The sequence below is a fragment of the Drosophila bipectinata genome, chromosome 3R (assembly GCF_030179905.1).
Source record: "Drosophila bipectinata strain 14024-0381.07 chromosome 3R, DbipHiC1v2, whole genome shotgun sequence".
Taxonomy (NCBI): domain Eukaryota; kingdom Metazoa; phylum Arthropoda; class Insecta; order Diptera; family Drosophilidae; genus Drosophila; species Drosophila bipectinata.
The window spans coordinates 23,081,407-23,096,946 of record NC_091739.1 but is presented as its reverse complement, the minus strand read 5'-3'; the positions used below and the strand labels follow the sequence as shown (position 1 = coordinate 23,096,946).

Below are 15,540 nucleotides of genomic sequence, written 5' to 3'. Positions count from 1 at the left end.
TCGGGGCCAAAATGCAAGGCAGGCGGTTAAACAAGTTCGACTTCCAGGCCGAACACCCCGAGATTGATGGCCAGATATTCGGTTTGCATAGTAATGCGGCCTGCCACAGCATCAAATCGAATTGATCCAAGCCATGGACACTGGAAATTAATTCCCGTTCTCGCCAAAGAGAAGGCGAAGGCGAAATTATTTGGCATCCATGCCATCCATGATCGCAGCAAAAGAACTAGCTTTTCACATTGTTTATTGCACAGCGAATTGGAGTTCATTTATAAGGCAATTTAAAATCAATTTACGTGTTGCATGTGCCGTTAATTTATCAACAGCGACCAGTCCCTGGAAATGCTATAGCTGGGATAGCTGGGATCCCCGACAGAAGTAGTCGAGGAGCAACCCGAAGACCGCGACTTTTCAACAGTCCCATCATGGGCAATTAATTAAAAATCGAGCAGACAGTGAAAACGCTCCACGAAGTGAAGGGGCGTGCTGGCATTATGATTTTTTCATTGATACAAATATCGCGGGATGTCTGCTTCTGGTTGCCCCATCATCGCCGCCAACTTGTTGCCCCAGCATGCACTTTCCCATTCCCATCCCCAGACCTATTCCCAATCCCGCCTCCGATTTTTATTGCCCGCCTGCTTCTAATAGGAACAAATTTATCAGCTCTGTACGTGCGTTCGACTTAAGTTGGGAGGTAGTGGTTTAGTACAAACTCAACGCGGCGCATATCAAAATAGGTATATAATATATAATTTATTAGAAACAAATACAGACTACATAACACGTTCGCCGCGACCGGAGCAGGGAGAAACTATCACCTGTCGGGACTTCTTTAGGCTGACTTAGTCTAGGGCTCTATTGCATAATGAGGTATAGGATGAGGATGCTCCAGGATCACAGTATTGCTCTATGGCCGGTCGCACCTCAGAGGCAGTAGACCAAGGTCCAGAACAGGGCATTGAACACGATGAATGCCAGCGGAAAGACGAATCGCATCTTCCTGTCGATCCACAGGGATACCTCCTTGGGGGTCATGGTGGCGAAAGTTTGTGGGGGTTTCTCCTTCGGCGTTTCGCCCGACGTGCTGCTGCTGGAGCTCTCGTCGTGCTCGTCCAAGCTGATGGCGGAGTCTTCCCGACTGAGACTTCCTCCTATAATAATCGGGGTCTCAATGGTTATGACAGTGTTGTTGGGACCCAAGCAGGACTTGTCCATGCTAGTAGTGCTCATGGTGCTCTCCGTGCGTTTATATCCATGTCGGCGATGCTTCTTTATGTGGGGCACAAAAGTGGACTTGACAATGTACTTGGTGGAGCGCTTCTTCAACTCCAAATTATTGTTTCTCCGGAAGATGGTGTTCACAAAGGCAAACTCCACTAAGCTGCCAAAAATGAAGATTGTGCAGACCAGGAACCACACTTCTGACATGGTCACATAACCCGTCTTTGAGAGATTGGCCTCCTGGGACAGTGACAAGGTAATGAAGGATAGCAGAGTGGTGCATCCTAAAGTGGTTCGGGCAGGCGTTTGATCCGCCTGAAGCCAGAAGGACACCCACGAAATGCACACTATCATTATGGAGGGCAGGAAGTAGTCGATGACATAGTACCCCACTTCCCTGGTCAGCAAGATGCTGAACCGGATGGTACTGTAGTTGCCCACCAAGGCGCCATGGCTCATGTGGCTACCATTGGAAATACGGATGGACTCGTTGGTTAAAGAACCAATCAGGTTATATTCCGCCAGTTGCATCTCTGTGTCAAAGGTCACAGCGTTCTCAGTCTCCCAGTGAAGTTCCACCAGCGTATTGTTGTACATCCAGCTCTCCAGGATCGTGGTGCAAGTCTGATCGTCAAACGGGAACTTTGCAAAGTTCATCCAACAGTACAGGGTAGCCTGTAGCCGTGTGGATATTATAACTGTCCCATTCGGATAGATGGTAGTCAGCTCGTCAGGTGAGCTCGTTCCCAGGACACTGGACGTCTGTTCGTTGGTTAAGAATATGTGCGGCACCCAGATCATCTTCTTTAACGAACTCTCACCCATGATCGGTTGATCTCGGTTGGGAACCAGGCTGGAAAAGGCCAGTCTGGGGTCATGGTAGCGCAACTGCAGTAGGCCCTGGACCATAAACTGCAGATTGCTCGACTCCACGTTCTTCATCACGTAGATATAGAAGCGAGTGTACACGCCCAGGGGCTGCTCCACGCCATCCTTGTTGTAGGATATGGGGGGATTCAAATTATCGTACCGACAAGAGTCGGTCAGGCGCTTGATTAGCTCCATTTGAGACAAGGACTCTGCATTGCTCAGCGAAGGACAGTCACTGCTGCTGGACTCTGTCAGGTTTATGGATAAACTGTAGGTATTTGAATTGTTCGAAGGGGCCAAGAGCACCGATCCATTGGCAGCTGAAAAGAAATTGTGAAATAAATTAAAATGAATCAATATTATAGTTGACTGAAGGATATTATAAATGACAGAAAGTAAAATAAATTCGCTTTAAATATTGGCGTATAAATTCGCGAGTGCTTTAAATTTGATCGATACGTTTTTAAGCGATGGAAGATATTAAGTATTAAATCGACAATGTCAAATTGTGATAAATTAGGAAATACCTAAAGAAATACTTTCCTTTAAATATAATTTTATACGTTTATTGTAACTTTTTTAAAATAAATGTTATATTGTCTATCCATATTCTAGTGGACTAGTACTCTCGAGAATTTTCCACAATTGCGTAATAAAAATCTCTATAAATGAGCGAAAATTTCACAATATTCGAGCCAATTATAAGGATAACTGACGTATCCTTAATGCCGAAAATAAAAACACACTACCATAGCTTCTAGAATATTATGCAAAAAACTGACATCCTTATTGAATAAAAAGGATATGTGTCTCGACAGGACCTTCAAACCTACCCAAATTCAATCCAGTATCGCTTAAACTTAGAACTCCCGCTGCGGTTAATCCAAAGTAGCTGAAAAGTGTCAAGAATCCGGGAATATCCATTTTCCACTTAGTCATATTTTGCACCGAACTCCGGACTAATCACGGGACTTAATTAGCAATTTCCTTGGAGTGCGATTCGATTTCCGACGATTTTCTTTTAGGCGCGCTACGGTTTCACGGCCAGCCGCCTGGCCTTTTCTCGATGAACTATTTGGCGACAAGTTCGCGGTCGCCTGTCCAGTCCAAAATCGGATGTCGGACGGGTTCGGTTTAGGGTTCGGGCCCGTGGAGCGGTTCGTTCTACGTAATATCTATTACTAACTTATTTATTTTAATTGCGAGCGGCTTTTAATTCTTTGCCACCCATGACAGCTTGTTCGGGCAATTATTGTTCGGCCTTTGTGCCGGTGGCACTGACAATGGCTCATGGCTCCTCCTCCGTTGGCTCTTATCATTTTTGGCTAAAATCGGCTGTAAGCAAAGTGGGGGCTTTTTCGTCAGCCGCCGTGTAATGCCCTTAATTGTGGCTATCACTGCCGCGGGAGAGCGCGCGAGAGCTGACTGGGAATACGAAATGTTTGCTCATGTCTCGGCCTTTTGATTAAGTGGCCAACGCCGGTGAGTGGGCCAACAACAAAAAAATACAGCAAGTGACTTGTCGAAGCGATTTTTATTATATTTATATAGTATACCCCAAAGATATACGCTGTCGTACTTCAGTTAACGGAGGCGATCGCATAATTGATGATGACCCGATGTCAGAAGCGGTTTGCTGGCGATTTATTTTTGGCACAAGAATTTTTGCAATTGTCCAGCAACAACTAAAGCTGATTTGATTAGCTAGCGTCGGTTATCCAACGGATGTTGACGAGTGCTTTGTTCTAGGGCCACCCATCGAAATCTGCTAGCCAGAATAGAAAAATCTGGAACTCAGAGGAAAAAGTGGAGTTGAATTTCACTTTTACCCAGCATCTCAAACATTTTCTTTGGCAGTTGAAATGTAACCTCTACGATCCCCAACTCCTGGCAGGGATTCCCGTAATGCCAGCCCCTCATCAGCACTTTAATCAAGCGTTTGCAGGCATTGCCCGCCCACTTTTCCGAAGAACAACACCATCGCCGCCCGCTGTTTTGTTCATGAGACCCATAAAAATTTATGGCTACAAAACAGATCCAGACAGAAGCAGACAAAACTACGTCGGAGTGCATTACGCATGACTGCATCCACACCTCTCCCCGGGATGTCTCTCTTTTCAGTTCCCCCGTAAGAATTTTGGTCGTTAATGCACTCGGAAGATTTTAGTTCCTCAAGAGGCACGTGGCACATGGGTTCTCATCCCCATATCGATGAAGATAGCTGCAAAATGGGCGCAGATTGGGCTCTTCTCAACTCTGAAAAGGATGGGTATATTAAGTGTTTACCATGTTTATTAAACGGTAGATGTCTTAGGTTTATAGTATAGGTCATAGGGACAAGTGGTCTGGAAAACTACATAAATATTGTTTTATATATAATTCCAAGTCGAAGAATTGCAAGCCAATATAATTACCTTTACAGCTAGGCAGATACGTCATTATTATTAGAGTATCCAACCAATTGAGTTGAAAAGCACCTGAGCACTAACAAGACAAATTAAAAATGTTTACAGTCTCATTTTCACAACACTTTACTGTGATTTTGCTGAAAGTGGGCGTGAAAGTGGCGTTGATTAGATAGAGCCTAACCCAACGACTGCCAATGATTTATGGTTGTGGGTGGGGTGGAGTGGGCGGCAGGTGGGGCAGCAGTAGTTGGCCTCTTCAAATCAATTAAAATCACTCACTGTCCTGCGTTGAGCAGCAGGCCATGTAAGTGCAGAAAATCCCTTCAACAATTTAATCACCCTTTTTCGTACCCGTACTCAACTCGTCCTCCTCGTTCATATTTCATTTTTTGTGTACCATGCTTTTTGTTTTGTTTGCCCGAAGTCCATGCTGGCGCATTAATTTAAGCCGCCTGGAACATAAAAGCTGCTCGCAAAACTAAGCCGATTTAAGAGCACATTTGAATTCAAATGCCGCTCGGCGAAATAAAAACTAAACGGATCCCTTTCCCAGTACCGCCACAACCTGGAGCTAACCAATGCCAGTTTAAATGGCACAAAAACTGTCTGCAAAGTTTGCGTCTGAAGTTTTTAGTTTTGGGCAAATGCAAAAATTATAATCCTTTAAACGGCAATCGAGCGTTGTGCACCGCCCCGAAGATTAAGCCCGAGAAGTGCTTTGTAATTATGCCCTGTAATTGACAATAAAAGGGGATTGGTAGACATTATGGTTAGATCATTAATATTTTTACATCAACACGAAAGACAATATCAAAACAACTTTATTGATTAAATCTTAGAAAATAAAAGATAAGGAGTGGGAGGTTGTTGTTTTCTTAGAAGTCTTAAGCTTTCTACATAGACGTTACAATTAATTCCATGAAAAAAAATCTTATCTCACCTGCAGCTTTTATTGCTTTTAATTTTTAGCGGGTATTACCCCGTCGAGCTGGTTTAGAGAAAGAGGTGAGTAATAGTCGCTTTTGTAATTGTTTCAGGGGGCGGGGAAAACCGCCATACCAATTAAGCCTGGCCAGACTGGCAGCAGACGATGCTGGACCAGGTTGACATTGGTCACTGGACACAATGGCACATAAATCACACGAATCGCCGGACAAGGACACCGTGTCCTGGCGTCTTGCGAGCTGGGTTGAGTGCTTGTCATGCATTTGATTCTGGACGCTCGTTTATTTCCAGTTGCTCAGCTTTTTACAACTGTTTCAGCTGGTGTTTTTCTGATTCCATTTCATTTTATTATTTCTGCAGATTCTCGCTGCTTTTATCGTTTTTTGTGTGTGCGGAAGGCGGAAGCCGGCAGCGCTATTTTCCGCTTTTCCTTTTGGCCTTTTGGGCTGCCCTCCTGCTTTGGCCCGCTTCGATTTGGCTTTCTTTGTTTCTGGCTGGTCCTCCATTATTGTTTCCTTTGATTTATTTTCGGTTTCAAGTGATTTCCGCCAGCATTCAACACTTTATGTTTGCTCTCTGGGTTGTTTTCGTCGGTTTTTCACTTTTTTTCCGAAGTCATTTTCCTTTTTTTGGCGCTTTTCTTGTTGCATTTTAAGCAAAACTCAGTGCCAACATTTGTCATTTGAGGGTTTGTGTTGGATTTCCATTGGGGGTCTCCGGTTTTTGGTTTTTGGTTTTTGAGGTTTCGGGGTTTCCTTTTGCACTTTTGCATGGCTTTTGATTTGCGGTGCTTAATCGTTTGCAACGTCTGCGGATTTCGCTTGGTGTTTTTTAAATGCAGATCTTGAACGCCAGCTTTCTGGCCATAAATTTGTTTGGCTCTCCTTGAGAGCTGTGTTTTTTTTTGGTAGCCAGAACACGTAATTGAAAGCAGCAGGGCGGCAGTGGATTCGGCTAATGGCCATTTCAGTGAGCCAGTTTGCATTTTTGGTCCAAACTCAACTCGGTTCAATGGCATCGCCTGCACAGAGGCTATTGATTAAGGTACTGTCTTTCGCTCCCGGCTGGTGGCTTACCAAAAACTGGCCTCGGGCAACCTCTTCGGCTGCCTTGTAATCTGTCAAAATTGGCAGCATTCTGCTAAGCGGAAGTTCGCACAAAAAATGTGCCACACTAAACTGGTTATTTAATGGTATACTCTTCTGCCCAGATCCCAGTACCCAGCACCCAGCTCCCTGGTCCCATCTCCCAGTTCAATGTCCTCGGTGGGCGTGTCGATTGACTTTGAAGTCCGCCTGACTCCTCGTGCTTTTTGAGTTTTTCCATGGGAATGGCTTAAACTGGCACTTGAATGAAGCCAGTCTCACACACTAATCTCACAGTTGAGAGCATTTGAAACCGAAAGTTTTAGTCCCGGCCTGGCAAACAATAATTATTATAATCAACTTTTACACAGAGTCAACGACATTATCTGCGAGTTAGACTCGTTTGCAGTTGTAATTGATCGCGGGACGACAAATATTTATACAGAAAACCGAGTCCCAGACAGACAGCAGTATCTCTAAGCTGCACAAATAAACACCGAGAGCAGCAAATTCGTATTAAGCGATCAACAATCATTGTAAATACGCCAATGTGACGCCGGCGGCGATAAGGCCAGAAATATTAACGCACCAAAAGGAGGCAAGCAGCAGGAGGAGGAGGACCACAGACATGGATATTCGAGCCGAGGCCAAGACTGGTTTGGGCCTGGCTTGTTGCAGATAAACAATAGAAAAGCATAGACGGAAGGGTCAAACGCTCGGGGCTGTGGAAACCCAAGATATCGGGCCAGGGCGTTCAATGCAACAGAAACCACAGAGATGGGCAGGAGGATGCCCATTGCCGATGCCCAATGATGATGATGATGAGCATAGCAAATACAAATTATGGTAGAAAAGCGCTACGTAAATACTGCAATCATTTTAATAGACCAAAAACGGCGGCGCATAAGCCATAAACCAAACGCCAGTGCCCCCACCACAGAGCTTGGACCTCAGACGGAGTCTTGGCCTCAGAGTAAGTGGCCGAAAGCGGACAGCCGAATGTTTCTATGACTAGTCATGGAGGATGTACCCTAATTTGTTGAAAGGGTATCTTGAAATTTCAAGTTTAAAGATTTTTGTTAAGGAGTTGTTATGTGACTTTTTGTAACCAATTATGAAAAATATAATATACTTCTTTAACTTCAGAATTAAAAATCAATTAAGAATAGATTTTAATATATAAGAAGAAAGGGTACTTAGTATTGGCTATTACCATTCTATGAGAAATTGAAGGCGTTTTGAGTACTAGGCAATGGGAGATGCTAAGATGTTGCAATGTTGCAATGTTGCAACAAACTGGCACGCGAGCAGCGAAAATTGCAGACAGCAGATGAGGCGGTTTCCTCCTGCACTTGCCCAAGTTTAGCTCCGAAATTAGCGTAGATAAATATTTTTGCGGAAATTCTCCAGTCGATGACCACTGATCGGGTCGGGTGTATTGTGTGCTTTTGAAGGATTTCAGAGTGGGAGAATGCGAATTCCGATGTGTCTTGATCACTTGCGGTTTACAAATTACAGGCAAAACGCCATGGAGGAGCATTTGTCTTCGATCGCAGCGAAAGGGGCTCGTCGGCGGTCTGGGGGGTGATGGCTGTCGGTTTCATGGCCGTCTGATGGATAGACAGCTACAAGCGCACTTAATGTGTTCCGCAGTCGTATCTGTATCTTTAGCTATCACTCGCGCGTAATGCCTCAGCGGCGTGCAAGATACAAAGCAGATGCTGACTAACCCCAGTAGTGGCCCCCTCCTCCTCCGTGTACTGCTTACTTTCCCCCTGCCCCGGAGCTCATCCAACTCCGACTGCCGCCCCTGTGGATGTCAATTTTGAAGCATTTATTTTCGTAGTCTTTGCCGGCCGCCTGGCTCTCTCCAAATCCCCCACCATCCCCCATCATGCTCGCAGTGGAGTTGGTCTCTCCCAGTGTGCGCATGCGTTCTCCAAGTCTCCACAGTTTGTGGTTTGTTTTGCTCCACTCATTCGTAACATAGCTAAGAAGAGAGGCATTCCAATTGCATAGTATCTTGTATCTCATAAGTTTTAGAGATATCTGTTATCTTTGGGATAGTTTCAAACTTATTAGGTATTTTAATAAGGGAATGCCGATAAAGAGCCAATAGACTTCAAGTTAAGCAAACTAAAACCTCAAGACAAACTATAAAAGTCTGTTTAAACTGAAAAATCAACCTGAAGACCTTAGGTAGAGGCATTATGATTGTGGCACTACCGAATCAATCGAGCCTTAGACGGAAATTCTATGACAGCTGAGTAGATAATTCCATCAAGAATTTAGTTCAGCCTATGGAAAACACCATTAGGCGCATCTAAGTTCCAGGAAATCGTCGAATATCAGTCGTATAAGTGTCCGTTATCAATCAAAGTTGCTGCCGCTAATTCGGCGATTTAAAGTTGGTTTCGGAAGCAAAACTTTCCTAAGCGCTTCTTAATGCCAACCCGTTTACACGTGCTCGCTCGCTCAGCGCTCTCTTAGCGGCTATTCTCCACCGGGCCCAGAGCACAGATACACCGACAGCCGGCGTTTTAAAACTCTCCAAAGTTGGCGCCAAAATATCCCGCCTACTCCACCGACTGCCTCGCAGCAACACCATCCACACACAGTCGCACACATCGAAGCGCTCCACGACACAGGTTCCACAGGGGGCTCAGCAGCGCGGCTCCAAGTCGCATTCCGAGCATTTGCTGTTGGACCGTCGCACGTATCGCACGCTTACAGCGGAAGTATCTCGGTCCGGTGTATCGGAGTATCTGTCAGTATCGGATTCGTATCGGAGCCAGCTTGGGCCTTCATTCGTTGGGGTTTCGGCTTTCGGTTTCGGTTTTTCGGTCGGTTTGGTCCGCTTGATCGGTTGGCTGGATAGTTGCAAGTTGCAAACTCAGTGGTTTTCTCGGCTGTTGCATTTGCATTCGGCAGCTGGCCGCGATTGATGACTGAAGGACTGACTGTCCGTCAATGGACACTTGCCGCAGCGGTCTCGGTCAGTTAGGTGGCAACAGTGCAGTCAAGTCCGGCGACCTCTGACCCCTGACATCGAATATAAACCTCTTGACAATCAAATTTTGTGCTGCCAGTTTATTGGATTTGAAACCCAGCGACCGGGAGGGATTTTATGGCGGTCCCTTGACCAATTCTAAACGTAAAATAAAAACCATCAAAGAGAAACAAGCCAACGGAGAAATATATCAAATAAAAAGTTCAATTTCGCTGCTTTTATTTTTTTGAAGCTCCTCTGTTTTGCCGGTTTTCGGTTTTGAAGCGATTTTCGGTCCTGAGCTTGTCGTCGTATCGTCGTCGTCGGCGTTGTGTGCACGGGCTTCATAAATTATACAAGAGCGCATTTTGCGAACGACTTGCAAATAAATAAGCATTTACGCTTTTATTATTGCCCGCCCGCAATCCCCGGACGCGGAGTGTGTGTTTTACTGTGAGAGTGTGTGCGGGTTTGGGGCTTGAGTTCCTTGGAAATCGCTCCCATGTGGCGCAAGCCGGAGGAATAAAATAAAACCAGCCAACAGCTAGCAGCAAGCAGCGGTGGAGCAGCCACTTAAAATATCATTTTTTGCATACAATCATCATATATCTATAAATGTGTACGCCGTCTATACATGTATATCGAGATCCGCTCTGATTTGTGTGTCCTGATAACGACGATTCCCCCCCAGTGATTGCCTGCATTAAAACAAACAAATAAAATTGCATGAGTGTGCGGGGCGAAAATCCCATATAAAGCTATCAAGCAGGTAAGCAAAGGCGAAAGGCCTCATATGTATAACTCAGCATGTCTCTCACACGCACATTGAACTTCAAACTGAGCAGCTGAGCTCTGAACACTGAACACCGAAAGTGCAATGACATTTGCCCATATTAACTCACACGACGGCACTCCCATCAAGACGTCATTATGCAAATGTGTAAATAGCGAAATGAACAGCCGTGTGCCTGCATCCTGATTCAGCCTCATTCTCATCTCCATCCTCCTCATCATCGTCGTTTGCATCCTCAACGATCTGCATAATTAGAGCACAGCGGCAATATTAGTACTCCCCGTCTCTCGGGTATCTGGTGTATCTCTGTGACCGTGTTGGGTGTCTCTAACTGGCTCTAATGAATAAATAAGTGCCACTAATAGTTTTCGCACTTCCTGTTGTCAGGCGACCGGCAGCTCATCAAATTGCACTCAGGCTCATCTGGTCCTGCACAGTGAACAATTTTGGCCAGTATTTCTAAGCAATTTTATGATAAATTCTTAGTAAAGTAAAAGAATCTTATAATTCCCAATCATGATAATAATATAAAAGACTCTTAAAAGTTTTTCTTTCGGTGCCTTTTCCAAGAATAGAAACATAACAGCCAAGTTAACAAGAGCAGCATCAATAGCATAGAATGGCTGAAACATCTGCGGCAGCAACATTGCAGTCTCCATGTTGACAATATTTAATTATGAAGCAGCAGCAACAGCTATATCCTAACTGTCTCGCTTCCATATTTCCACTGTCTCTTCAAAGTTCTGTGGGCTGGCTAAGTGAATTGCTTTATTGTGGACTGTTGCAGTCAAAGTTGCTGATGTTGCCGATGTTGCTGTTGTTTCCCTGGCGCTCGCCGCTGTCATCGTCAACGTCATCATCGTTGTCATAATCATTTTCGTTGCTCTTTCCCACACAAATCGGCAAAAAAATTGTTTTCATTTTCTGCATTTACTTATTTTGCCTTTAAAAGTCCAACTCGACGAGGGGAAATAAATTTTTTACTTTGAGAAATTCTCAACAGTTGCCATAGCAAATGTTTTTGCAATTATTTTAGAAAATATTGTTATTGCCAACTTTCCCATTCCGACTTTAAAATTGCTTTTTCGGAAATTTCTTTTATTAGATTCGGATATGGGAAGGAATTAGATTTGATTGCTAGTTGAAGTTTGAAGTCGAAAACTGGGAATCAAATGGTCTAGGCCATCGCTCATCGTTCACATAACTGCGACTCTTTGTCACACATTTTATCGCTTGCTTTCTGCATGCCAACTTTGTATTTGCACCTCAAACAAAAACATTTCCTGTACAACTATTTTGTGCAACGGATGCCACTCCAAGCCCCGCGTCCAAGTCGCCAACCCTCCTTCCGACTTTGGAGCAACTGGCCCATCATAGACACGCAGATAGGCATCAGATAGAACGCTCGACTGACACGGACAGCGACGAGAGCCGTGCAATGACTTGCGCAAATACATAACTAAAGTCGGGAAAAAAATGAACACAAAAATAAATAAAATTTTTCAAAGAATTTCTGACGGGGGGGAACCGAGCGACTTCCTCATTTGCTTATCAGGCCAGAGGGAATCACAAAGGAGGCGGTCGTTTGGTGGGCTTGGGGCTCGGTGGGTTTGGTGGGGAAGATGGCTGCGCTTGATTTCACTCACGCAGACTCATCAACTTTTAATTAGTTGTAATTTGTGAATTCAACGTCAAACACCGGCCACGCAGTCAGTCAGAAGATGTCGCCGCCTTTGAAGCTGCCGCCACTACGTGGCAGTTGGACGATGATGATGTTGCCATCGCCGTCGCCGTCGCCTTCGCCTGTGCCGCTTTGTTGCCACACTGACAGATTGCTGATAAAAGCCTCCCCAATCCCCAAGCCCACTCTCGAGCGCATGGTTAACCCTTTCAGCCGCCTCTAATCGCCGGCCAAAGTCAAGCCAACAGTCGCGGTCGCTCCTCCGCAAAACTCAAAATACAAAACGCCCATCCATCAGCGATGAACGGCAGCTGTCAGCGGGTTCTGGGGCTCTGGGGCTAAAAGGATTGGCCTCGCCCCTGACAATCGAAATTGGCCAGACATTTGACAAAACAGTTTCGGTTATAAATGATTCTTTGATGGTCATAAACGATGCTTAAAATGAGAAATTGATTGCGGGTATTGGATCTGGGGACAGGGGGGAAGCCAAAATCATTTCGGATGTCACATTAACCAGCCAGACAACACATTTTAAAGCACTTTTAAAGCCACACCACAATAAGTTGTCTGCGCCTGGGAGTTAAATGGGTGTTGGGAGTTTCCCATAACCCTAATCGCTCCTGGGTGCCGTAAATCAACTCGACTGATTCCCATCTCTACTCGGAGGAGGGCAATAAAATAATGCTCCACCAAATTACTTCAGGTTTTTGTATCCGCTTTTTTAATTAGTGGCATTATAAATGTGGATATACTAAAACCAAAAACTTTACGAGCTAATTTTATGGCTCTTGCAAATTTATAGACCTTTGGCTCATGTGACACAAAACTAACAACTAACAACAGCAGCGGGAAAAGCAGCAGCAGCAGTGGAAGTACATAGCAGTAGCAGTATCAGCAGCACCAGCAGAAACTTTTCTAACAAGCTCTATAAATCCCCTTTTAGAGTCGAGGCACTTAATTAATTTCTGTAAAAACTTTAAGAACAAAGGGCTGTTCGCAGTTGCCGTTGATGTTGCTGCTGATGTTGCTGTTGCTGCTGCAGTTGTTCGGTTGTTCGTTTGTTCCGCTCAGGTCCTAGCCTAGTTGTTGCACGTTAATTTCCAATTTGAAGCGAAAAGAAAATAAACTAAAAAAAAAAGTGTACAAGTAATGTCATACGTAGAAGCAACAAAATCAAAGCCCAAAGACGCCAAAACCAACAACAAAATCAACGACAACGACAACTTCGACGTCGGACAACAACAGTAGAACTAACTGCAAATTTGCAGTCAAAGCATTGAATAACCGAGCCCGAGCCCGTGAAGCTTGCACCAGTTTTCCAACTGCAGCATCAGCCGCTCTTGAGCTTGTTGTTGTAGTTACCTGGAACAGTTACCTGGGCGCTAAACAAAAAAGAAAAAGAAAATCAACGAAAACATTGTGAAAAACTGCGCACAGTAAACAACTAAAGCTAAACACTGAACAGAAAATTTCATCTCAGAAATTGTTTATTTGAACTTCAAAAATATATTGATTCAATGCTACACCTGTGTTTTTGATTAAAAATTATTCATTTAATAACTCCCTAGGCTATAAAAGTCATTTTTCTTTAGAGATCATTTTTTTTTTTTAATGTTTCAACTTGTGTTGAATGCTGGTGCGGCAAGGAAAGGCTTTAGAAAGTAGCCATAGGAGGCAGAGGAGATAGATTGAAGGAAACCCGTTGGCAGCCGCTTGGCTCACTTCGCCTTGCGTGATGCAATTGCCGGGGCCGTAGCCGGAGCCGGAGCGCCAAAAGATTGAAAGCAAACGACAGCCACGTAACTAGAACACTTGACGGTGCTGCTGCGGATGCCTCTGCTGCAACAATTTCCAATTAAAGCAGTTACTGCAGCTTCTGGGAGTTGAAGTTTGAGTTTGGCGAGTTGCTTTGGGAACTCAGAGCTGGGAGTTGGCAGTTCGCTTATGTGTCGCTTGCGCAATCATCATGCAGCCACTTCTGACAGCTCCAACTGCTCCGACTGCTTCTATTTGATTTTCTATTGGATCGGTACGGCACAGCTTGACTTGGCCTGGGCTGGCTTCTGGGCTCTGGCCAGTTTCTTGCGACAGGAAGCCATCTGTAATGGGCCTTAAAATACACATTTTATGCCCAGCTAACCATCCCCAATTAGAGCTTTGGGCTAATTGCAGTGACGCATAGTTGCTCATTACGTTTTCTGGCATTTCCCGCACCCCATCTGGCCGGCTGGCTATCCATTCATCCAGCCAGTATGAAGTTAGATGGGACGCTCCCAGTTGAAAAAAGTCGGAAGCTAACGGCTCGCAGCGCGGTTCAAAGCTAATTGATCATTAGGTCTATTTCCGCAGTGAGATGGCAGACGTGAAGTTGGCATTTTCAACGAGTTTTTTACCTTTGGCTAGTTTATTTTTTATATAAGTAAGTCATAAAGTGGCAACTTTTATGACAACAGCATAGCGCATGTTGCACGCAATCCTGGCAAAGCCGAAATTCTTCCTAGGGAGTTTTAGCTTTTGCCCAGGGTTTGAGCTGGGTTGGGCCTTGGGCCAGTTCTCTATAAAGCACATTTCCTCGCATCGACAGTGGCAATAGTTTTTTATAGGTTCTATAAAGCCAAGAACGCAACAACAACACAAAATGGACAGCAGCAACAGAAGGCCATAAAAGAAAATATGCTGCATGTAAGAAACTGAAAAAAGACTAAAGAACTGGGTGAAATCGATTTGTATACGGTATGTAGTTCTTTATTACAGTTTTTCAAGTCCGATGAAGTCTTTTGTAGAACTCAACCGAAGAAAGAAAAACCTGCTGTAGTGGGTGGGGAAAATGGGCTTTGCTTTTCTCTATCCCGTTGATTGATCATCTAGAAGATACCATTGTGGAACGGGGCTAGAGGAAAGGAAAGACGAGTAATCGGAGATTACTTAGAAGAGTTGCGTGGTCCAAGACAGTGACTAGACAAAAGCCATAACTACTTGAATTTGCACAGAAAACTGACTATTGGATGGGTCTTCATCTAGTCTGGTAAGAAGCGTAAAATCATGCTAGCTTAGACCACAATTTGCTTTAATTTTTCGCTGTGCATTCAAGGAGAACGCTAGTGGCTGGCTACCCACCTCGAGATCATTCGAACTCCAAAGCATCAGCGTTGACTGATAGATTTCCCGACAGTCACTGACCCACTGCCCACATGCAAATGAATCGAGTCAGAGTCGAGTATCTCACGGATACACGCGCCATGTATCTGCAGCGCCGAGCGGCAGACCGGTGCAGATGCTGGAGTGGGGCGCTGGGAAATTGGGTCTGCTGCATCCAGATTCGGTATCCAGTGCCTTGAGCTATGCGTTCGGTGCGTTGGCGTTGAGTGAAGTCTTCGCATTGCCTTTCCATTTTTGGTCAGCCCGGTACACGAAAATAAAACAAGAAGAACACATTCCCTCGAAGTTGGTTGGCTGGCTGACTGGATGGATGGCTGGTGCTTCTGTTCTGTTGTTTCTGGCTGAATCTTTTGTTTACTTCTCGGTTATTTTTTGCCGCCGAACAC

General features: G+C 44.8%; 2 protein-coding genes across 5 annotated transcripts in view; one reads left to right on the top strand and one right to left on the bottom strand.

Moving 5' to 3' along the window:
- Positions 1-731: 731 nt before the first annotated feature.
- Positions 732-3,249, bottom strand: pHCl-2 (pH-sensitive chloride channel 2). Its single transcript, XM_017233812.3, has 2 exons — positions 2,928-3,249; positions 732-2,414 (listed from the first exon to the last, which is right to left on the bottom strand). The coding sequence occupies exons 1-2, from the start codon at positions 3,031-3,033 to the stop codon at positions 928-930; spliced, it is 1,593 nt and encodes a 530-aa protein (XP_017089301.2). The 5' UTR covers positions 3,034-3,249; the 3' UTR covers positions 732-927.
- A 5,986-nt stretch (positions 3,250-9,235) lies between these two features.
- LOC108120281 (band 4.1-like protein 4) overlaps positions 9,236-15,540 on the top strand; it is a 60,998-nt gene continuing 54,693 nt past the window's right edge. For all 4 annotated transcript variants that reach the window (XM_043212326.2, XM_043212325.2, XM_070280671.1 and 1 more), the window contains exon 1: positions 9,236-10,290. The gene's annotated coding sequence lies outside the window, so the exon portion shown is untranslated. The remainder of the gene's footprint in view (positions 10,291-15,540) is intronic.